At 37.7% G+C, this 25798-nt stretch overlaps 1 protein-coding gene across 1 annotated transcript in view; it reads right to left on the bottom strand.

Annotated features, from left to right (window-relative positions):
* Nucleotides 1-25798, bottom strand: part of ghrhrb (growth hormone releasing hormone receptor b) — a 42228-nt gene that overhangs the window by 2393 nt on the left and 14037 nt on the right. Inside the window, exons 3-12 of the mRNA XM_067459839.1 lie at nucleotides 24216-24323; nucleotides 15193-15284; nucleotides 11058-11155; nucleotides 10807-10939; nucleotides 10040-10193; nucleotides 4445-4505; nucleotides 4240-4309; nucleotides 3946-4037; nucleotides 3507-3636; nucleotides 76-117 (exon numbers count right to left, since the gene is read on the bottom strand). Of these exons, the coding sequence (XP_067315940.1) occupies nucleotides 76-117; nucleotides 3507-3636; nucleotides 3946-4037; nucleotides 4240-4309; nucleotides 4445-4505; nucleotides 10040-10193; nucleotides 10807-10939; nucleotides 11058-11155; nucleotides 15193-15284; nucleotides 24216-24323 (980 nt within the window). The remainder of the gene's footprint in view (nucleotides 1-75; nucleotides 118-3506; nucleotides 3637-3945; nucleotides 4038-4239; nucleotides 4310-4444; nucleotides 4506-10039; nucleotides 10194-10806; nucleotides 10940-11057; nucleotides 11156-15192; nucleotides 15285-24215; nucleotides 24324-25798) is intronic.

The raw sequence follows: 25798 nt of genomic DNA, 5'->3' as shown, positions 1-25798 counted from the left end.
AAATTCATGAGCATTTTTGAATGCATGCATTTTCCTGTTGTACACATTTCCAATTAGGAAAAACATTTGTCTTACCTCTCCATTGAGAAAACAGTATAACAGAGCCACAACAAAACCCTGAGATATACAGAAACACAACATTACAGTCATTCGGTAAGGGTGCATAAAAAAGTATATTCTATTATATTAATTATATTATATAATTTATAGGCTCTCAGAAAGAGAGATGCGTCTCATTTTGGCTGCATACGTCATTGAGGTTGCCTCATTTCAGTAAAGTAACCATTATATTACTATTTCGGTGCTTCACAAGGAATAAAGGTCATATTTATAACGGTTACTTTTCTGAATTGAAACATCGGCTGTGTTTAAATCCAACTTTTTATGCACTTCCCTCGCTAAATTCACTCCATCTCATTCACTCAGATGTACATCATTGCTTACATTGCACTGGTGCAGTTGCATGACGGAACCTTTGCAATGTATTTAAACGGAACCCAATAAGCCAGGGGTCTGCAAGTATATTTGGCATCAGGCCAAAAAAAAAAACCCTAGATGGTGAGCCAGAATATAGTAAGAGGATAATTTAAGGTATAAAATTCAACTAGAATTGCCTGACACACTGTTACATTGTTTATTGTAACTAGTAGTGAGCCGTTACTATGTTAAAAAAACTGGATAAATGAATAAAGCAGTAGTGACATGTAACCTGGCAAGTATCATCATTCACCAACTTGCCACACAGACTGCCTTGCTAAAACACACATATGTCGGAGATGCGGAATGATTTAAAAATAACAACAACAAAAAAGAGGACTTGAATAAGCCCATTAATGGCATGTTTGAGTCATGCACTTAATAAACAGTTTTATTTCCTCTTTCTATATTGTGAATAATTAAATGTGGATTTAAATTTGCTTGTTACAAAATGGAGCCTTACTTATTGTAATAATTATTATTTAACATAATACTTTTACACTCAGAATTATTCCTTGGCATCCTCACGTTGTTACATGTCTTTCTTGTCTCATGTCTTGTCAGTATTTGTGACTGCTGGCCATGTGCTTGTGTTTGTCATGTTTGGTGCGAGCACATGGCTTGTCATGTATCATTGTGCCATGTGCTCTCCTGTCTATTATCTTGACCACACACCTCTTGTTGTCTGATTATTGATTGATTTGCCCTACCGTTTATCCCTCAATACCTGCCTTCTTTGTTCCCTATTTAGTCTCCTTGTGTTTGGTGTCCTGTGCTGGATTGTTGTCTTCTTTTCTGTGTTCATGGCTGTCTCCTGGTCGTTTTCTGAGCCCTTTCAGTTTGTGGATTGGTCTGCCCGTCTTCACGGAGGATCATCCAGTGTGGGTTGCCCGGCTTCGTTTCTACAGAGAACTGGATTTCCTGATCTTTTCTCACTTTCCCACGGATGATCAGTGTCTCCTGTTCCCTTCCCTGCTTTATGTTCCTGACCCTTGTGTTTGGACCTAGTCAAGTATGGTTTTCCCCCTCTTGGGTGTTTTGTTTGTGGTGTTTTTTTAATCATTAAATAAAATCTGATTTCTTCCTGCACTTGAGTCCTCGCTCCCTTTCTACCATTCCCTGACATGACACATACTAAACTGATTTTTTTATTTTTTTTATTGTTTGCATGCTGGAGGTCTCATGCATAGTGATGTCAACATTTTAGCTAGCTGGTGATAGAAAACGGCACTATCAAAGAGTCTAAAGAGGAAAGTCGACTGCGAAAATAGGGCATACAAAGAAGAAAAGTCAACTAATGTTCATCCTACCTAGTTTTGCGAATGCAAAGCCGGTGTGTCTTTGTCTGGCTATTACCAGACCAAGCTCAATTTAAGACTGAACAATTGTCTGGGGAGTCTGCTCTGTATTTTCTACTGCACAAAAGGCATGATCAACTGACATGATTCAAATGACTCTGTACACAATTGGATAGTCCTTCAACCAATCAGACCACAAGAGGCGTGATAAACTGGCAACGATCCATCGCTTCTCTATCAGTCATCGTGTTAAACCCGCCAATAGCTTGCCAGGTGGATAAACCGGCTTGTTAATGGTTCCCGCAAAAGTGTAACCCCCGTTTCACACCGCAAGCGTGAGCAGCGCTATAGCAGCGCTTCAGCGTAACTACACCATCACTGCAGCTGCAGACACGCGAGAGTATTCACACTGGAAGTGTTTGTACAGCATCACAGCAGAGGCTCCCACAATGCTACAAATTCCTATAGCTGTCTGACTAAACTAAAAGAAAGTTTATTATATTTTCTGGCTACTTTACTTTACATTTTATAATCATAACCATACTTTTACCCAAACTGAATAATTAAAACAAGTTTAAAGGTAAATCTTCTACAGATATTTTTTATTCTTCGTTTTCTTTAATGATATACTCCAGTTAAAACACACCACATGTGCTTCTTGTGTGCATTTTGAGTGATTTTTGTGTTATTTATTTTTTCCATCAAAAGTGCATGTGCTTTCACTTTACACCTTGACTGCAGCTACTAGAGCCTATATATACTTGTCCGAGTGCTACATACTAAACTAAAAAGAAAGTTTATTACATTTTCTGGCTCGTTTACTTAATTTTTTATAATCATAACCATACTTTCACCCAAACTGAATAATTAAAACGTTTAAAAAAAAGTTCAAGTTTAAATGGGTAAATCTTCTACAGATATTTTTTATTCTTCGTTTTCTTTTCTGACATACTCCAGTTATTGTTAAAATACACTACACTTGCTTCTTGTGGGCATTTTAAACACTTTTTGTGTGAAATCATGGTTATTTTGTCCATTAAAAGTGTGCTTAGACTTTAATTGAGCGTCAGCAGCGCAGCAAAAATAGGCTCGCCGCCGAAACCACCGCTTCACTGCTACTTACGCGCTGCTCACGCGCCGCTCAAGCTTGCGGTGTGAAACGGGCGTAACAGAAGCAATAGAAAAGAATGTACAGGTTTCCAGACTGAGTTGTCAGGTGAAATCAAATCGCCGGTAGATCAGGCTGGGTTTAACCAATCTAGGTGTGTCTAGTAAAGAATATAATATCAATATAAATAAAACATAAAAATGTTCTCATACTTTTTTTGAAGGCAAATTGTGATTTCTCTGGTTCACTACACCCGCTCAAAGTGGTGCTCGAACCAGGGTCTTTCTGTGTGGAGTCTGATGCTCTAACAATGAGGCTAAATGCTAAAGGGGAGTTTACCTGCACAGTTCTCACTAGCTGGCCTCCGTTACACTATCGTGACAGATATATTTCAGAACCAGCCGCTATCAAAAAAATCTGGCTTTGTTAGCGGATATTATTGCTGGGGGGCCAGTTTTGTCAAGCATTGTGCTTAGGGAAGTTTGCGAGTGCATGTCTAAAAGTGGAGTTAAATGCAGCCCAAGCCCTCAGATAGATGTTGTCAGATACACAAAGAGACACATCCAAAATGTGTTTTTTGACCTTGGATGCATTTTGTTAAAGGTTTTGGTTGGTGTACACACCTGAAACGGGCCCAGGCCAAGCTCAAGAAAGTGGCGAGCATTTTCTCCAGTGTTCTCTGGCAGAAAGGCAAATACCATGTAGTGCATGCCAAACAGAGGGATCATAAAAAGAGTAGACTTGGCCAGTCTCCTACAAGTACACAAAGATCAGCATTACTTCAGAATAGTAACAAAAAATGCAATTTCATTTTGAGGAGAATTTTTGAGTAATGAGCAACAGTATGGCTGTAAATAAAAGCATTTACATGTGTGAGTAAAAAAAACAAGTCATTCTCTAAAAAGGAATAGATACTTGCATCTCATGAATTTCAACATGACAATAACACATTAATTTAGTAGCATGTGTGCAGAGGATCCACAAGTATTGGGCAATTTTCACTGACACTTTTATATTAGTTTTTATATTTTATATTCTTTGAGTGTGCATTTCAGGCCTTACATGAAGTGGTTTGTATCATTGCCACCCATTCCTGGAGACTTCAGCTTCTGCACAAGAATCCGGATCACATTTATGAAGATGAAGAAATTGATCTAGATTGTAAAAAAAAAAAAGCAAGAATGTGTCTCTGTATAATAGATGAAAGAAGAAGCTCATTTAAGGTACACATCAACACTGTGTGATACTTGTATCCAAAAAGGAATAATCACGGTGAACCAATGTTTTCCACTTTAGTCCAGATAGCCTCATTTACAGTATATGATCAAATCAGCTGTGTTTTACTCTAATGCATACCAGAAGAGATACGGTGATTGGTCCTTTGATAATCCACCAAAAGTAAGCAACATCTGTGTCATCCCAGCACCTGCAATAATTATTTATGAGTACACCTGTATGGAATCTGCACTTTCAGAACCAGTGCAAAAATCTATGCAGTATATAGTATAATGTTACGTTCAGATACATAAAGTCTGTCTGTACGAGATCAAACTGGACTTACCCTTTGTTATCAAAAAAATTCCTTGCTAGAACCCAGATGATCAGTATTAGGATTGGTAGACCTAGAGGATACAAATAAAATGTCATGAAATTGTAAAACATGTTTGTTACTCTGTTGAAATATTACCATGGTAGGTTTAATATCCCAGATTTCCTGGGAAAATACCAGGAATTTTCCATCTGATGCCTACAGGTGTCACCAATGGAACATTACACACATAATAAGGACATACTATCATGCAACTACACTACATTACAAAAACATAAAATAATAATAATAACAGTCAAAAGTTTGGATTGTTTTAATGTTTTTGAAAGAATCCTATGCTCACCAAGGCTGCATTTATTTATTTGATTAAAATAGTGATACTGTGAATATAATAAATTAAATGTTATTGACAATTAATACTTATGATTATTATTGGTGCTTTATTATTAACTTTGTTATCATCATCAGTGTTGAAAACAGTTTTTGCTGTTTAAAAAAAGGATTGTTTTATTTGAACACAATTTATTTTAAATTGAAATTTAATTTATCCTTGCTTAAAATTATTGTTTATTATTATTTTAAATCTTACTTAAACTTTAGAATGGTACATTCAACATTAAACAGCAAAAAAAACTGTATTTTCATCACATGATAAGATTTTTTTTGGGGGGGGGGGGGGGGTCAAAATAAGCACATTAGAATGATTTCTGAAGGAGCAAGTGATGCTGAAGAAATTCAGCTTTGCCATAACAAGAAAGTATTCAATACTTTTAATAAGTATTAAATAAATTCCCACTGTATTGAATAATTTAATCCCACAAAACTCATCTTTGGTCACTAAAATTACATATTTTAATAATTTTTGCACAGGAAATAAAGCTATGTCTTAATAGCATTAAATAGCTTTTATGTAATGCTGCATAATGGCAGAAAAAATACTGGTTTATGTTTGAACCAAAAAGAAATGGAAGAGTGAATTATACAGGCTCGTATGCAAGTCGACATAGGAGAATGGTAATATGTTTTAAGTATTGCTCTTTACAATGTCGGACATTCTCATGTCAACTCTTATGAAGATGGGCATCTCAGGAACTGCTCTCCAGTGGTTTAATTCTAACCTCTCAGGTAGGTCCTTCAGGGTGTCATGGAGAGGTGAAGTGTCTAAGTCATATCATCTAGCTACTGGAGTTCCACAGGGCTCAGTCTTTGGACCACTTCTCTTCTCCATCTACATGTCATCATTAGAATCTGTCATTCAGAAACATGGCTTCTCCTATCACTGCTATGCTGATGACACTCTACTTCTCATTTCAACCAGATGATCCTACAGTTGGTGTTCGTATCGCAGCCTGCCTCACAGTAATTTCTGGCTGGATGAAGGCTCATCACCTTCTACTCAACCTGGCAAACACAGAACCACTTGTGGTCACAACCAACCAGGCACTTCATAAAAAATTCTCAATTCAGCTCGGTTCATCAACCATAACTCTTTCCAGGACAGACAGGAACCTCAGAGTTGTGATCGATGAACAGTTAAACTTCACTGACCACATTACTGCAACAGCCCGGTCCTGCAGATTTGCGTTATACAACATTAGGGAGATTAGACCCTTGCTTTCAGAGCAGGCTATATAACTCCTGGTCCAAGCTCTTGTTCTCTGCAGACTGGACTACTGTAATGCTCTTCTAGCTGGCCTTCCGGCATGCCTTATCAAACCCTTACGACTGATCCAGAATGCGGAGGTAAGGGTGGTCGGCAACGCTGAAAAAAAGCACACATTACGACTCATATATATATATATAAAGTGTATGTGTACTGTGCTAGATTAACCTAGACTTGTTACAGCACTTGCATACTGTTGCCCCTTGTTTGTCTGATTGCTTCTATTGCTCTCCTCATTTGTAAGTCACTTTGGATAAAAGCGTCTGCTAAATGATTAATTGTAAATGTAATACGATAACCTTTTGCTTGACTTCGTTATTAAACAGCTTATAATGTGTTGCTAATATTAAACAAACCATGTTCCTGTTTGCCATCTCAGACTCAGACAACTGTCTTCAAAAAAAATAAATAATAATAATTAGGAAAATTAGAACCTGCCCCCACATTGACGGGATAGATTACAATATATGTGACATAGAGAGCAACAAAAAAAAACTTCAAACCGCAGGAACTTTCCCCAGGAATTGGGGACTTGGTGTGTTTCGACCGCAGTAACCAGGGTCTAAATAAAATTCTGGGAAAAAATGTCCCCCTCAAAATGTCCCTGCTTGCAAGGTAATACTTTTTCAAAGTTCAGGAACATTCAGGGGTTGGACTTGGGTGCTGAACATGCTGATTGGTTGAGTTCACGCAGCATTTTATTTAAGTTTAAAGAATATGACCATTGACCAATGGCTTTATTCAGGCTTTATTAAGTTTATTTGCAGAGGGCGAAATCCAGTGGAAACTGGAAAGTTGTGCACAGTCCTACCAGACTAATCTTCACAGTAGACAGCGATGAATACAGACAGCAGCAATTCTGAAAAAAATGAGTTTCTGGGACAAATTGTTCTGGGTAATTTCTGTGAAAATAGGGCTATAGACATATTAACAACATAAAAAAAACTAGATTTTCCCCACAGGGGTCTTTAAAATATATTAAAATAGAAAACAGTGGTAGCATTTGAGGGCGCACCAGACACAAATGGATTTCAGATGATTCCTTCAAACATATTCCACACATAAAACAACACCAAAATCAACAATCTATGACCATAAAAGAAGAGGGCTCCATCCACTAACAAAACCCCCAGCTAAGTATTTTATGGCCTTTACAAGCTCGAAAGAGATTAGAGTGTTGTAAACCACAGGCAGTTTGTAAAAGACAGATTGGTTTGGAGAGGGCACAGAAAGATCCAAAACAGATCTTCTTCTCAAAATCCTTTAAATGAATTCAGAGTAACAGCAGTTGAAATCAGTTTTTGAAGTTAAAAAGACTGAAAAAAATGGGGGTGGCCAGACTTTTAATCAATCATTCTTCTACTGCATAATTCTATATCATGTCTACAACCAATATACCTAAACATTATGCTTAGACTCACTCACAACTCATCTAATTGTTATAATCATTAAAAAGTTGATTGAAAGTGTGCCTTGCTTGATATCGGTATGATCGTATATACTCATAATTCAGAAGATGGCTTGATTGAAATCGGTGTAAAATTTATTGTATTCTTAAAATAGAAATCGTGTCTTAACTGTACTTTCTGTTTAGATTCTGTACTTTCAATTACTTTCTTTTTGTTGAGTCTCATGTTCAACTCGTGTTTTAACCGCCTTAAACCTTAATCCACAAGACTTTCTATCCATCCGACATCACACCATGTGATTGGCTTCCCAAGACGTCAATCAAAGACACGACAAGACCGTCAGCAAATCAAAGAACCTGGAAATCCCTCTCTAGCAATGACCAAGGGTATCCCCATTCAAAGAAGACATGAACTACAAATGCAAGTAATACCTCCAGGAGGATACTCATCCTTTCCTCACTTTCTTCCTTTCTGCAACGAATGTGAATGTGTGTGTGTGTGTCTGTGTGTGTGTGTGTGTGTGTGTGTGTGTGTGTGTGTGTGTGTGTGTGTGTGTGTGTGTGTGTGTGTGTGTGTGTGTGTGTGTGTGTGTGTGTGTGTGTGTGTGTGTGTGTGTGTGTGTGTGTGTGTGTGTGTGTGTGTGTGTGCGCGTGTGCTTGTGCTTGTTTTTGTGAAATATCAGGACACAAATGTGTATAATGACATGGGTATGACACTTTTCAAAATGCTTATAAATCATTTTGAATGAGTTTTTTTGAGAAAGTAAAAATGCAGAATGTTTCCTGTGATGGGTAGGTTTAGGGGCAGGGGCAGTGTAGGGGGATAGAAAATACGGTTTGCACAGTATAAAAACCATTACGCCTATGGAATGTCCCCACATTTCACAAAATTATGTTTCTTAAAAACTAAGTTTTGGAGGAGCACATTCAAATGATCTACCCAATCATGACGTCATTCCAACCAGCTGTCAGCAATCAGTAATCAACATGTCTACCAATCAGCTCAAGTGGAGGATCACATAAATACCCAGTCAACTCACCATTGTTCCATGACAAAGTATGCAGCATCCCTCCACCACCCTGTCTACCTCACACGGGGAGTACTCTGGGTTCGGGCCAAATACCAAGCTCGGAGCCCTCTCCTCACAGCACGCCAAATACGCATTCCATTCATTCTATCTGAATTATTTGTAAGTGTGAACTCGTGAAAACAAACGTGTGTGCGTGTGTGTGTGTTTGGGCATGTTTTGTGACATATGAGGACACAAAATATGTATAATGACGTGGGTATGACATATGTATTACAGGGTGAAATATGAGGACATTGGCCATGTCGCAACTTTTCAAAATGCTTAAATCATACAGGATGAGGTTTTTTTAGAAAGTAAAAAACAGAATGAATCCTGTGATGGGTAGGTTTAGGGGTAGTGTAAGGGGATAGAAAATACGGGTTGTACAGTATAAAAACCATTACGTCTATGGAATGTCCCCATATGTCACAAAAACAACCGTGTGTGTGTTAGGTATTAGTTTTATGTGTTTGAATAATCAATAAAGTCTTGTTTGTATTTAAAGATAAGTGTTCTTAAGTTCTTATAAATTTAATGTCTTACCCTGACAAGCCAGACCCACATCAAGATGTTTGGTCTGGAAACTCACCATTGACAAGGCTCAATCTGAGTGGCGGGATAAGCGGTTGTCTTTCAGACTCCCTCTGCAATTGGATAGCGCTACGAGCTCCGCTTCACGTTGCTCTGGTTGGTTGTAGGCTGCAACATGAATGCGGAGCTCGTTGATATATTAAACATTCGCTGTATCCGGTCAGCAAAACTCAGAACACATTTTCCCTTTTTAAGAATGACTTCAATGCCGTTCTTTGTTCTTTTCTCAGAAAAAAACTTAACTCTAAGTCCTTCAGAGTCGAGGTCAAAGCTGATTCGAAAGACTGCCGTTTGCCAGCATATATGCTTACTAGTAGCATGCAAGCGCAACTAGACCATCATTATGTTAAACCCCGCCCGCCGAATCTATACACGATGTGATTGGCCTGACCAGAGTTTGGTTTTTACAGCTCAGAAGTGTATTGAGAGTTGCTAGACGATACTTGCGACAGATTCTATTTGCTACCGCTAGGGTGCGTCTAGATTTCTAGGCTACTGATCTTACCTTGATAATAAATAGTGTTTTCAATATAGTTTGGATATCCGCTGCCGAGTTAGTTAGAGCCTGTTCAAATGAATGCTGGACGAATTATTTGCTCGGCTGTCAAATAAGTCACTCTTTTGAAATTCCCTATAAATTACTGAATTTTCTCTGAGCTACATTTACCTGCTTCCTTTATACACATCTTACACAGTATTACTGTTTTTACTGTACTTTTGAATGAATAAATGCAGCCTTGGTGAGTATTAAGAGGCTTCTTTCAAATACATACAACATTTAATTATTTCAAACTTTTGACAAGTAGTGTACATTATTAATATTTAATCATCATATATAACTAAATGTTGTTAAGTCTGCTACAGTATCCACTTACCCCAGCCAACAAGTATGTACCACCAGAAATACTTCTTCTGCGAGACAAAAGTTAGAGCTAGAAGAGTCTGGAGATACATCCCTTCTACCAGCAGCCAAAAGTAGTTAGCCAGGATGCTGAACTGGAAGAAAGCCACCGCTGCCTTGCAAGAGGTCTAAGGAGGAATATACTATAAGACACTGAAATAATTCTGTCAAGATATCCTTAGAAGACATATCGTTTCACAGAAAATACAAGATCATAGAAATTTGCCACAGCATGTAGGAAATTTCAAGACCTCTGCACTGCAAATTAAAGTAAGGTATTGTTGCTATGCTCAGACATTTCAACACAGCATAATGTTAGGGTTGAGAAATTAAATAGTGTTGAAAAGAAAGAGCACAAATACCATCTCAGAGCAGACGGGAAGAAGAGAGTTAGCTACGCAAGAATTGTTTTTTATACTTCAAAGAAGGTGTTTGAGTTCTAGCGGAGGCAGATCTTGAAAAGTGTGCCTTTAAGGCACCGATGAGTCGGCTGATACTGACGGGCGGAAAATGGATGCAAAAAAATTGAAGTGAGTGTTACTATGATGTAAAGCTTTGAAAGTTCTCTACTGTTCAAGATGGATTCTGCAGTCAGCATCATGCATTGTGACTCAATACATTCACTTACTGCAAGGCTGATGGGGAGCATGAGCGCTGACATGTTGAATAGCATGCATTAGCTTATTCATTTAAATGATGCGTATAACAAAAACAAACTCTGTGACAGTTGGCGAGACTCACTGTTGACACAGAGCAGTGGTCCAGATTCACATCGGCAAAAAGAATTGCATCTTTGATGAAGATTGCACTGGCTCGCAGGATGAAGGAGGCGAAAAGATTAATGTGAATGTAGTTTCTGGTGCAGTGGAACTTCCTTGAATGAAAATTGATTGGTTGATTATTCGACAAATTAGTCACAAAACTCTTAATCATTTAAAATAGATACTGACATTTGGGATGTTACAAGAGCTTAGTGAGGATTCTAGCAGTACCTGAAGGCTGTAAACACAAAGATGGCAGAGATGAGGGAAATCAGAGAGGTAGCATAGCCCACAGTGTACACCTGCTTGAATGTGGAGTAATAACTTGTCTGGAATATAGGGAAAAAATAAAACATAAAAAGATTTTGATTTGCTTATTTTCCCTCACATTATTGTGCCATATACTTGACACACAGGTGGAACAAATTTCTGTGTAGATTCTTCATAAATTCGTTCTTACATACACTCTCCCACTTTGTTGAATGTGACAATTAAATTTAATAATTAAATTGATCACTCTAAAAATTACATTTTAAATTTAATTTATTTGATTTAAAGGAAGTGTATGTAAGATTGTGGCCAAAACTGGTACTGCAATCACTTTCAAATGACGTATGGTGTATCCCCTCTCCCCTTCCCCCCGACTCAAAGGTTGCCAGATAGACTGCAGGATCCAGCAGGAAAAGGAGGTTTGTAGCTGCAGCTGTGGTAACTAGAGCAGATCTGGCAACCTGGATGCAGAAACACTACTGACTTCGGGATTGGTAGATAAGTGGAGGGCAGAGCTTCAGGCCAAAACACAACATGTCAACGTCAACATCAGTTGAGGGCTGCAACAACAACTTTTAAATGACAATATCCTGACTACTGTTGTCAGTGATATAAGTGTTTGAAATTAACATGACATCATTAACATGATGTCTAGTGACATGTCAGGGCTATTTTATGATTAATTGAAATACAATTCTTACATACAGCTCCTTTAATAATTTGAAATGTATGGATTTCATGAATCATATAGGGGTATGGGGCTGAATGAAGAAAAAGATGAGTCACTATAAGGTCTGAAATATGGATGTTTATATTTTATATACACCAATCAGGCATAACATTATGACGACTTGAGAATAACACTGATTATCTCTTCATCACGGAGTGGAAAATACTAGGCCGAAAGTAAACATTTTGTCCTCAAAGTTGATCTGTTAGAAGCAGGAAAAATGAGCAAGCATTAGAATTTGAGCCAAATTGTGATTGCTAGACAACTGGGTCAGTGAAAAGCGAAGGGTGAGGCAGTGTGAGGCTTTGTGCAATGTTCTGCTGGGAAACCTTGGGTCCTGTCATGCATGTGGATGTTACTTTGACATGTACTACCAAGCATTGTGGCTGTTACATGTAGACTCCAGTTCCCATTATACTCCCCATTTCACACCTGAACTCACTTCCTTGTCATCTTTCCTGCTCTCCATGGATTCCCTGCACCTGGTCTTCATCATCTACACTCCTTTTGGAACTCGCTCTCAGCACTCCTTGTCTGTTATATTGTTCGTTTTATATGGTTATGGTGTTTGTTTGCGTTTCTGTTCCTGTCTTGAATAAATCCATCTTTAATTTGCGGTCCTATCCTGCCTCATCCCTGCTGCAAGCACCAGCTGTAACAGTTGCAGACCATTTACAAAATTTAATGAAAATGGTATCCCCTGGTGGCTTTGGCCTCTTTGAGCAGGATAATGGGCTCGCTGCAAACCAAAAATGGTTCAAGAATGGTTTGAGGAGCACAACAAGTTTGATGTGTTGACTTGGCCTCCAAATTCCCCAGATCTCAATTCAATTGGGCATCTGTGGGATGTGCTTAAACAAGTACGATCTATGGAGCTCCACCTCACAACTCACAGGACTTAAAGGATCTGCTGCAAACATCTTGGAGTCAGATACCACAGCACACCTTCAGGGGTCTAGTCCCCTGAAGGGGGTCTATTCCACACCTTGACAGGTCAGGGCTTTTTTGGCAGCAAAAGGGGGACCAATACAATATTAAGAATTGGGCATGGGGGGTGTGGCTTAGCGAGGTCGGCAACGGAATAATAACATTGCACTGTTTTTTTGTTGTTGAGTGATAAAATAAACACACGAGTCCCAGTAAGCTGACCCTGTCTCCTTCCTTCTTCCCCAACGAACAAACGTCATTAGTCATGATGTTATATCTGATCAGTGTATTAAAGCAATGATAGTGTGCAGCAAAATTGAAGAAAATAAGAACATTTAATTGATTCTGTTGTTTGATATTTGTCACAACCTCAATGCAGCTGCCAAGCCAATATAAATAGTCATGTTGCAAAAAGTATAAATTAATTAATTAATTAAAAATGGTATACATGTAAAACATTTTCTTATTTTAAATAATTGAATCATGGAAACTTATAAATAAAATGTAATGCTTTGTCAGAGGCCCTTTTTATTCTTGCTACCAACCTGTGAACTGCGTGCAGAGGATTGTGGGATATCAGCAAAGGCCCAACTAACAAAGAACATTCCCAGAAACTTAGCTAAAGTTCTGGCAATGTTCTCTCAAAGGTATGACTAAGCATTCTTCCAGTAGCATTGATAGAACATTTGTTTCAGAGTCATCAGGTTTTTAATAATGTTCTCAAAACGTTAGCACAAAAACATTATTCATGGAACCTTTTTTTCTGAAACGTTAGTTGGACGTTCATCTAAATGTTGGACGTTTTTTCCAAATGTTATACACTGTAAAAAATAAAAATAAATCAGGTCTCCAATCGAAACTTTTCTAGTGATTGATTACATCTAAATGTTTCAGTTTGCCAAATTGAATTTCTCTGAAAAATTTAGCTGTGATCAGTCACTAGAAAAGTTTCAATTACGGCTGATTTTTTATTTTTTTATTTTTTTACAGTGTGACAATTCAATAGTAGCGCTCCTATAATGTTTACAAAATGTAATAAAACATATTTTTTTTTTTAAATGTAATGTTGAGAGAACATTCAGAAATATTGTTTTTATAACTTAATCCGAGTGTTAACTAAATGTGCTTAGAACATATTTTTTTAGCTAGGGGGAATGCTTCCAATGATGTCTTAAAAATTAATAAGGCATCTTAACAGGATGATATGCAGGATCATATGCATATGCAAACATTCCTACCTCAGCATCCTGCATTTTGTTAATAATAAAGCATAAAGTCAATATTAAAAGCAGGTCAGCTTGTTTTGGGATTACCGCATATGCAACTAATTATGTTTCAGGTGCATCTATAACCCCATTGCTACTTCCCCTGATGCAGGCACATCTGAAAGTCATTATGATTATAGAGTTAAAGAAGTGCAGATTAAATTTAGCACTCGAGAGAGGGATGATTATGTTCTTGTCAGACTGGTTCAACTACTGTTAATTGGTTTGTTAACATTAGGAACACTAATCTATTTTTTCAGTTTTGTCTCTATTCTCATAACATTTTACTGTGGTTTACTGGCATAAAAAACAGATAATATAAAGGAATTGCCTGGGGGACAAGAGGATATTTATGCTTTGAGGTGAGTAAATAATTTTGAATTAGCTCCCATCAATAAAAGCAAAGTGGTCTTTCAAGTTCTGAACCCAAAGAGGTAAAACATGTGAAAGATGTTTTCAAAAAAGGGCTAAAGAGATTAACAAATAATCTTGACCATACGTATCCAAGTGTGGTGCAAGGTGAGCAGCTGTTTCAATTCATTCTCTATGGGATCTGCATAAATGCTCGTGTGGCAGAATATGGGCCTGACAGCAGAGCAGAGGAAGCTGTGACAGTGCAAAGTCCCTTTAGACTATGTTTTAAAACCTAAAAAAAAAAAAAAAAAAAAAAAAAAAAAAAAAACACTGCAAATAAGAGAGAAAAAAAAATAAATTCAGGTCAGGATCTTGGAAACGTACCCCAATGCCCCTGCTTGCTTCTGTGCAAGTGACCATAAACTGAAATTAGGGTCAAACTAACTACGGTACATATTGCATATTAATATATTTGATGGAAAACTTGAGCAAAACAAAACCCATTGGCTCCATTTAATTTTGAAACAAGATCACAGCATTACTTTCGTATTTATACATTTTACCAAGTACAAACACAGAATGATGTTTAACAGTGAAAAAAAGAAATATTGCTATAGAAATATTTTTTATACTCAAAAATTGATAGAAAAATTCACATTAAATAAAGTAAAATAACACAGAAATGGCAAGTAACTGAATTAAACTTTTTTTTATATATAAAAAACACTAAAATAGTTTTACTTTCTTGTAAAATGTACTTTAATAATCTTTGGTAATAAACATAAACATATAGCATAACAAAGTGAAGTGAAGTTTTTACCTCGGTGTCCAATTCCACAATCTTACAAACATTCTCATAGGATGGGTAGATTTCTGTCCAGCCATCCTCGGTGCAGTTCCTAAGTATGAAACCTGCATTAAAATAATATTACACATAATGATCAGCGTGTAACATTGTATAGGCAACATCCTGAAACATCAAAAAGAACCACTCATAAAACTGCACATTACACAGTAATAAAATAAGTCATAGACTGAAAATGTAAGTGCAATCGACTTGGATGTTTAAGTTTCAACGTAGATTATGTTAAACTGACTTAAAAATTGAGTTACATCTTGTATAGCTTATCATTTTTTTTTTTAACAATTCTTAACTTATTTTGATGAGTTAAATCTATTTAAAAACACATGTTTTCATAACTTATTGAATATATAATTTTTTACAGTATACATTGCCAGTGTGTGACAAATACACCTTAGTTTTTTGTGGATTTAGTTTATAAAATAAAATAAATAAAACTCGATTTGTCCTAGATTATAGGCCACATTATGATATTTTATATTCAAATTAAAATATATATAAAAATTAATAATATAGCTACTATAAAAGCACAACTCAAATAACCCCGTCACTGACACTGCCTCTGCTACAGTAATCCACAGGTCTTTCCTCTCTGTAGCATAGAATGATTACTGTATAATATCAGTCTTTAAATGCAATACAATAAGAGCGTACCTAAAGCATATACTTGCAATTTTTCCACTTTAATATAATTAAGGATATCTGTAGTTGTACCTCAGCACTACTAACCCTAACCCCACCCTAACCTAGATTACTATAAGAGCATTAAACACAAAATCAGTTGTTCCAATTTAGCTGACTTTAAGTATATCAAAAGTACAATTCCAGGGTATTTATTGTTATAAGTGGGTTGTATAAATCACAGGAAGATGAAGAACAGGGTCAAAAGGCTGTAATATTACAAAAGGGTGCCCCTTAATAGTCGAATAAATATGAGTTGACTATAAGAGGCTTAGTCGACCAAGATTTTATTAGTCAGTAAGTCACAGAAAAAGTGGTGAAGTCACACAGTTTGTGAGGGACAGTTCATTAATGCCAGGTCCTTGTGGTTTACACTATGTTGGTTGGGCAGGTAATCCAAATGTTTGCCTATATTAATCTTAAATATGGCTTCTCATTTGAAACATGCAATTTCCAATTTTACATGACTGCTCACTCTAATGTTAACCTAGATGAATGTTTGCTATTATTAGGCGCATATCCAAGTGTTTGTGCAGAGGTTGGAATTTTGCAGTACAGACATCATTCCAAAATGTAAAGGGTCAACTTTCATATGTGTAAACTCACAATAACAAGAAAAGGTGCTTTTGTAAAAGGAAGAAAACAAACATCATGAACATTTTGCCGTCATGTTCTACCTGAACTGCAGCGTGTCACAAAAATGAATCGAGACTCAATGTACACTTGCCTCATAGAAATGTATAGAAAGCTTGAAATTAAAATTTCTCATTGCTATTTTCAGATGCATTTATAATCATTACTTTTGCCACTGCTTTAAGAAAAGCTTTATGCATGCGCTTGAACGCAGATTAGGCTTTGATATATTCAATATACATTTAAGTAATTAAATGATATAAATCTGCAATTAGTCGACTAATGACTAAAATGACAGCTACTAGTCGGTCAGAAATGTCTTTAGTTTGGGGCAGGCATAAAATTTGACACAGAAGGTAATCCAAAAATGGCAGGGAAACAAACACAATCGCTATGTATTGACATGACCAGACAAATTAGAACAGAAAGGATTGCAATTTAAATACAGAGTAGCCTAAATGAGGGTAATTAATGACAAACACCTGTGATTAATCAATGAATCTCCATGACAACTTCTTGTCACTCCATGACAACACCAAAGTGGTGGGAAACTAAGAAGAAATCAGGATCTAATGAAAAAAAATCTAAAAGTTTACACCAGGCACCAAGCACAGTACAGAGGCTGACCTACTGGACTGAACCTGACATCAGACTCCGAGTGCAGAAGGGTCCCAGAGGATTCTCATGCCCAGGGTTCACCAGTTAAAGTGCATTCACACTACCAGCGACTTCGCCAGTTCGATGTCGCCAGTTGCTTAAAATTACTAGTGGCCATTCTAGTGGCCATTCCCACTACTGGTTGCCCAGTAACATTGTTGTATATAATAAGGACGTTACTCTATATTGTAGACAACTCACTACAAATACATATGTTGGAAGGAAATGTCTAAATATAAATGGAATCGGAACATAAAATCCCTAATATTAAAGATGAACCAGAAACAGCTAGTGTTCTTTGCCATCGCAGGTATTTGCCTGCAGCAAAAGGGCAAATGCCAGTCTATCTGGGCTCACAAAACCACGTATGGTCACACCACTGTATGTGCACAGAGAGATACCATAAATTATAGGACAGTTGCTGACTGCTAAATTGAGCTTCTCTATTCTGCCTCTGCACTGAAGAGTGATGGATCACATGCGCTCAACTGACTTCAATCCTATTGTTGTCGCTCCCAAAAGCTGATCTTCATTAGCATAAAGTTGAACAGATCTCAACTTTGTGGCATCGCTGGATATGCCCCATCCAGACACCAATGGTCACTGTCGTTTGTGTCACCGGAAATCAACTGCTCTCCATTAAAATTACCGGTAAAGGAATTAAAGGCTGGAAAAAACTAGCAGATGTCTAATCGAGGAACAGAAAACAAAAGGAAATTAGCATCTGAACTGTCCCTTACGCACCATTGGAGATGCAAGTCTCACCTCAGTATCAGCTAATCTACATCTTTCTCTGTTGACCCCCTCTCCCCCAATTCCTATGCTCTCTCATGCTGATAACACTGTAACAGAGGAATTTTGGATGTATTTTCAATGTCAATCCACGATAAAGTATTATATGTGTTTGATATCGTTTGAAATGTCTCAGTCCGACTGGTACAAAGATCTCATCCCCACAGAAGTTAACCAAAAGATAATCAATGTTTTAAGCATTAAGAAATATCTTGTCTTAGTATTGTGGGTGTGGCTTTCAGCCATTTGGTCTTTCATCAATAGAGGTCTATAGGACTGGATTAATGCAAATTTCCGTTGTTAACATAGGTTTCCATTTGAAAGAGTTTTTGGATCTGGTTCTGGGTATTTAAAGGAATGTTGCAAAGAGATCAGGGCTCGATACTGTAATCAGGTCAGCACGTAATGCTGGACGTCTTAAAGATAACCCAGCATTGCTAGGGAACGCAAACCCCCGAAACGGGTTTTGAAATATTTGAAACAATACTGCTATCATCTGTAAAAAAAAAACCTGAATCTGTGAGAACGCTGATGGCATGCACATAAGCATTACGTGTTTATTCTATAGGCAAGCGCATCTGACTACGCATGTGACCACTGCGCAGGCACAGTTTTTCAGCCAAATTACCTGTCTGGATTGCAAAATACAGCATTTTTAGTTGTTTCCAATTATTTTGATAACGTTTTCTTCTGTGCAGAAGGAAGGTGAAGGAAGTCTTCACAAGGGAGAGCCTAGTTGACACGGTCTTTGCTGACCCTTTAGGGCTGCATTGTGGTCGTGCCTAGACGCAAGTCCACCATCTGATCGCTTACTGGAATCTGATGCAACGGATCGTAAGTCACGGAGGCAACCTGCTTTATTGTTTTTAGACAGTGGTAGGATGGTGGTACTCTTCAAGCAGATGGGAATTGAGGCTTGTGAAACGGACAAATTTAATATATATATGCAAAGAAATCAGCTAGTACAGACGAGCAGGTTCTGCGGACCTGTCCAGGGATGTTGTCTGGGCCAGACGATTTCCGTGGGTTTACTACTTTGCAAGTCGTAGCAGTAAAAGTTGCCGTCTTATAGACATTCAGTAGGAGACGCGAACGTGGTCCCGCCGTCAAGGGTAGTGAGAATGGAGGAGGCTGCGCAGTGGCTTAAGGCAGTAAAAGGTGCCTTCCATGACTTCTGAACTTCTTCATGCAATTCCAGGAAAAAAGGCATTGGGGTATAACGCAGATGTGAACCACGTGCCAAACCCAGGAACCAATCATCCAACAGCAAGCACTCAGGACAAGGTGGAGGGTTTCAATCGAGCCTGATGCCCTGAAAAGCATAGCTGTCAACTCTGAATCCGATTAAGCAAGAACGACCTGTTCAGAGGGGGAGAGATCAGCATCATCTTCCTTTCCAGAGTACAATAGCCCACTCTCTAATGCAGCTATCAACATCTGATCTACCAAGTAAGACCCCAATAGGCCAGTATCGATACAACATTGAGTGGGACTGACTGAAAGGGGACTGACTTGAGTGGGACTGACTGACTGCAGGCTCTTTGAGCACAGCACTTAAACTCAAATCGGTTAGGGAGCACAATAAATTGTTTTTGTTCACAACACAATAGTAGGGTTCAATAATTCAATGTAAGTGGTTAATCAAAGACCTCTTTCTCTTGAGAACCTTGTGATTGCACATTACAGCTTCTGGGTTCTAAAGCCTACTTAAACCATAATGCACTGTGTGCCTAAGGGAGTTAATCATGTGCACCAAAGACAAATGCTCTCTTCTTTTCTATCATTCTCGGTAGGAGATGGTCAATTTGAGTAAAATGGTCCATTTGAGCATTGAGAATTACTGAGAATCAGATGCTCCCTCTCTGATTTTGGGGGGATTTTTGATTGAATTATCAAGCTGTGTTCACAGTATTAAAAACAGGAGAAAAGTAGTGAGAAAACCTGCCACTACGAGACATACTGTGAAAACCTGGTCAACCATATGAATCTGATTCCATTAAGTCTGTGTGAACAAGGAGGTTATGTCATTGTTTAAGTTGTAGAAATGCCTAGTCATCCATGATTCATTAATTCAGGGAGCGCAGTGTCCAATTATAGAGGGGTTACTTAGAGAAGTGAAATAAAGTTTTAGGCTCGTCATGGATTCTCAAATTCTCAGCTAACATGAGGTGATTACTGTTTTGTGAGAACACTGTACATAATTGTATACATGATGATGTTTTTTTCCCCCAAAATGGCTATTCATTTCTTTAAAAATAAGATTTTTTTATTGAGAACACAATTACTTTGTGCACTTTACATTAACCCAAAAATTAATATTATAATTTAAATTACCTCAATGTTTTATACCAGCTAGCACCGAGAGTGCTGGGACACACTCGCACTCACACACAATCCTACAATTTGGCATATCCAATCCACCTAACCTGAATGTCTTTGGACTGGGAGGAAACCGGAACACGGGAGGAAACATGCTGACACAAGGACAACATGCCAAATCCACACAGAAAAGACTCCTGACTCAGCCAGGGCTCAAACCGGGGACATTCTTGCTGTGAGGCAACAGTGCTACCACTGAGCCATAGCCTAGAAATCTAGACACACCCTAGCGGCAGCAAATTTAATGTGCCCGCAAGTGTCGTCTAGGAACTCTCAATACCCTTCTGAGCTGTATTCCCCTCACTCTGGACGGGCCAATCACATCGTGTATAGAGTCGGCGGGCGGGGCCATAATGACGACGGCCGAGTTGCGCTTGCGTGCTTCTAGTAAACATAGAAATGGCAAACGGCGGCGGTCTTTTGAATCAGCTCTGACCGCGACTCTGGAAGACTTGGAGTTACGCTTTTCTCTGAGAAAAGAACAAAGAGCGGCACTGAAGTCATTCTTAAAAAGGGAAGATGTGTTCGGAGTTTAGCCGACCGGATACGGCGAATGTTTAATCAGTCAGCGAGCTCTGCTTCACCTTCATGTTGCTCTGGTTGGTGTAGCGCTATCCTATAGCGTGCAGAGGGAGTTTGAAAGACAACCGTTTATCCCGCCCCTCGGATTGAGCCCTGTCTATGGTGAGTTTCCAGACCAAACATCTTGATGTGGGTCTGGCTTGTCAGGCTAATTGAGCCACCCATATTTAATAAATCTACACAGGTATTCAAAGATCCTGAATTAAAGGGTTAGTTCACCCAAAAATGAAATTTATGTCATTAATGACACCCTAATGTTGACCCACACCCGTAAGACCTCCGTTCATCTTCAGAACAGTTTAAAATATTCTATATTTAGACCGAGAGCGTATGCAAGTGTATGCACACTATACTGTCAATGTCCAGAAAGGAAATCAAAATGATGACGATCCGAATCATGAATCAATGCGCTGATTCACGACCATTTGAATCTTTATTTGAGGATTGAAAACAAACCCAGAAGAGAAGACAATGCTGAATAAAGTCATAGTTTTTGTTATTTTTGGACAAAATGTATTTTCGATGCTGCAAGAGATTCTAATTAACTAACTGATGTCACATATGGAGTACTTTGATGATGTTTTTATTCCCTTTCTGGACATGGACAAAACATAAAATATCTTAAACTGTGTCTGAAGATGAACGGAGGTTTTACGGGTTTGGAACGACATTAGGGTGAGTCATTAATGACATCAATTTCATTTTTGGGTGAACCAACCACTAGCTAACTAACTAAGGACATGATAGGGACTAACTGCCTTACAAGACAAATAAACTGCATCATCTTGCTTTTATCTATCTATTAAACTATAAATCATTACTTCCAGTCCTCTGTTATATGAGCGTTCATGAGAAGGACATTGTGACACGTGACATAACAGCTTTGAGAAATGTGCGCAAGAACTAATGCAGAAAAGCAGAGGACCACCACTTCTCATGCGAACTTCACCTTGCACTTACATCACAACATCTCTCAAGAGTGCTTTCTTACACACACATACTGGGGGTTGTATGGTTTAAATGTCACAATCGTTGCATGTTTTTTTTCAAACATCAACCGAGCGGCAGCCATTCAATGGCATTACATGGACTCACAGATCAAATCGTTTTTTTTCAAACCGTCCCTTTAGAAATAGAGCAAAGTTTCATGAGGATTGATAAGATAAAATAGCCTAAAAATAAGTTCGCATTTTTGTATGCATTTGTATTCAATTCATTTAGACTAAGCCTTAGTTGACTCTGTAAGACATGACATTACAGCTAACCTATAACCTTCTGTCTCCTCACCTACACTTATCTCGGCCATTCTGAAGGCCTGCTAAGTGGGTGGTTCAGTGCTAGCTTGCCAATGGGATTTCTTTCCACCCGCTGTTTCTAGCATTACCATAAAGCAGAGTTCATCATGTTCTCCAAGTCTCTCTCCCTGAAGCCACAGTGGGGGAAGACAGAGCAGTGAGGACCTGACCACTGATGCTTTCTGTGGAGGAGATGTCAGGCACTGCCCTAGGGGGATTGAAGAGATGGAAAAACCAGCGCTAACAGCCACTGTAATAATGCCTGTTTTAACCCTCTTTGATTTTTAATATTTTTATTATTTCCTTGGCACATTTTGAGCAATGATTTGGAGCAGAGCAAAGTAGATATCTTCAGGTCCATTGTGCACTTATATATTCACAGAGGTGTGTGGGGGGATGGAAAAACAGCACGATGCAGATAGCTGTTGTGTCATATGTGTGTCGATTTTGTTTTTGTCTTAGCCTGCACATTGATTTCTCAAAAGCCCTGGAGTAGTTTTTCTGGGTTCATGATTTTTAAATGTTTTTCAATGCCAACTTATGTGTATCTCTCATTTCCTATGGTACATTGAAAAATACTTGTATTTGTTATAGCTCAATGTATTTGTTTTTTTCGTTTGGTTTAAACCTTAAATTTTGATCTTCAACTACTCCACTTGAAATCCTTTCCATCTAAACCGGTTATCTCTTATGCCTAGCAGTGAAGGTTTTATGAGCAGAATGATAACTATGTTCATCCGCACAGCCACACAAAGCCGAAGCACAACAAAAGCAATGTTCTTCTGTACAATGCATGCACAAAACAAAGGCATTATGAATCGTTAGAGAGCATTACCACACATTAGCATGCTAAATGCTAAGCCTGGTCCTTAAGGAAAACAGACATAATTTAATTTATCCAGTGTAGCTAAAGCTATGGGATTTAGAATAACTGAACATCAAACACTATTAAGTCACCCGCTTTTCTCATCTTCTATAAACAAAACATAAAAAAAACTGTTCATTAGTGGTCCATATAAATATATTGTCTTTAGAAATAAGTTAAAATGTTACTTAATATGTTTTTTTAATTTCACAATAAAATAAACAAAAGCTAAATTATCCATAATTTAGTTTACTTGCTCTAAAACAACTTTAAAAGATCAAAATCTTTGTTTCTTTAAAAAAAAAAGTTTTTCTTCAGTTTCCGATTAGATCATAAATAAATGTGTGTCATTACAGATGCAATAAAATAAGCCATTACTTTATTGTCCTTTGGTTGGCCCTGCCCACCATGAAATCTCATTGATAATATCTTTAGATTGGTCGTGACTGTGTAAAGTTTTGAGTTCAGTATGGGAAACATTTGTCATCTTGTGACTGATTATGACCACCAGCATGAAACATAAGTTAATAATTGTAATGTGTAAAAAATGGTACCAATTCCATGTAGACAACACTTAAAATCCATCATGAGTACAATTTGCTTGCTCACATGTTGCTAAGACATATTGAGAAATAACTGTAATCTACTCAACCCGTGAAAACAAATACACTCAGTGTCCCTAAGCAACTATTAACAGAGTTTATGATATCCGGATATTCAGAGCTCTAGCTATGAATTTACAGAGCACTCATGATGTTTCTTTATGTATGTTTGCCTTGTCACTTTTATTGCCCTGGGTTTGTGTCAGTGTTTTCAGTGCTTGGATGCACACGGGAGACCAACTGAAAGGGTATGATCTGGCATGAAAAGTACATGATTTTTTGGAGTTGTTTAAAATGACATAGCTGTCTATGTATTTGTAAGACTTCTGATAATAACGCACAGATAAAAAGCTCCAGCAATTCAACTAATCCTCATCATTTTATTTAACAAATATATAAGAAAAATTGCAAAAATGTTTTTTTATCATTGATATTTAATAACAGTAAAACTAAATAATAATAATGAAAGGGCTGCCTGGGATAAGAGTAGCTTACCATGATTGGTTGAAAACAGCTGAGACACATTAGAACAGGAGACGTTGACCACCTGTCCAACTTCTGCCCTGTACCAGCAATAAACTTCATCCCAGTTGGTACGACACCCTGAGATACACAATAAATAAATAATAAGAAGACAGATAAAATATTTGTCAAAACATAGTAATCTCAGTTTTACCAGAATGATTGACTGAATCACAATTTTGATTTATTTATTTCCATTCATGCAAATGAAAATGGCGTTTTGGGGGCCTGAAAACAACACTGTTATTGTCTCTGTTACACAAATTTTTGTAAACTGTACATATTACGTGTTCAGTCTATGAGCATGTTGCGTTACCTTAGGAAGGGACATTGCCAACTAATAGCCTGGCCAGAATAAATATAGCATTTTTAATCATTTTCGCAATTAGACAGCTGCAGCTCATACAGAACGCTGCTGCCAGGATTCTGAGCAAAACCAGACAATATGACCATATCACACCAGTCCTCAGGTCTTTACACTGGCTTCCAGTTACATTTAGGATCGATTTTAAAGAACTATTACTTATAAATCTCTCAATGACCTAGGACCCCAATATATCGCCGATATGCTGATTAAATACAAACCCAACAGATCATCAGGATCAAGTCAGTTAGAAATACCAAGAGTTCCCTCAAAAGCAAGGAGAGTCTGCTTTTAGCTATTATGTCAGCCACAGTTAAAACCAGCTTCCTGAACAGATCAGATGTGCTCCAACAGTAGCCACATTCAAATCCAGTCTCAAAACACATCTGTTTAGCTGTGCATTTACTGAATGAGCACTGTGCCACTGTACGTCCGACTGATTGCACCTTATCTTATCTTATCTTATCTATGCATCATCGTTTTATTCTTTTTATAACTGTTTTAGTTTACGTTTGTTCTTATCTTTGGTTATTGTTATTTTATCTATATATCATAATTTTATTATCTTTCCAACTCTTTCCAAATCTTTCCATTTCTTATGCATCTGTTGATTATTATTTTTGGTTAGGGCTGTCTGACTGGAAGAGATTGGAAGAGGAGAGCAGTGTGCTTCGCTTAATTCTGCTTGTGGTAGCAGACAGTGCAAAGAAGCAGAGCAAAGGTAACGTCTCCTATAGGAGCCTGTCTTGGACCGACTTGTAAGGTCCAGGAGACATTGCGAACCTGTTTAATCTCTTCCATCTCAGATAGGGGTACCCGAATTTAGCATCAGGCAGATAGAGATCTATTTCTCACCATTTAATTTAATTTAATTTTTATTTCTCTTTGCAACCATTTTTATTGTCCTTGTTTTTATTTTAATTTTTACACATGGTATTTTTATTTCTTATGCATGTTATCACTATTTTAATACATTTCTATGTAAATCCCTTTGAATTGCCATTGTGTATGTGCTATATAAATAAACTTGCCTTGCCTTGCCTTCATTGACTCTGTCATTATTCACCCTTTTCTCAGGGTTTCTCAAAAGAATTCATAAAAGTATAGAATATAATAGCATATTTCTAATAGAGGCTCATTGTAATGCGGTGTTACAATGCACACCACCTGCACAACTGGGATTTAAAACGTG

This window comes from Pseudorasbora parva, chromosome 12 (genome assembly GCF_024679245.1).
Source record: "Pseudorasbora parva isolate DD20220531a chromosome 12, ASM2467924v1, whole genome shotgun sequence".
Lineage (NCBI taxonomy): Eukaryota > Metazoa > Chordata > Actinopteri > Cypriniformes > Gobionidae > Pseudorasbora > Pseudorasbora parva.
The sequence above is the reverse complement of the archived record's forward strand: the minus strand, read 5'-3'. Positions and strand labels throughout refer to the sequence as shown.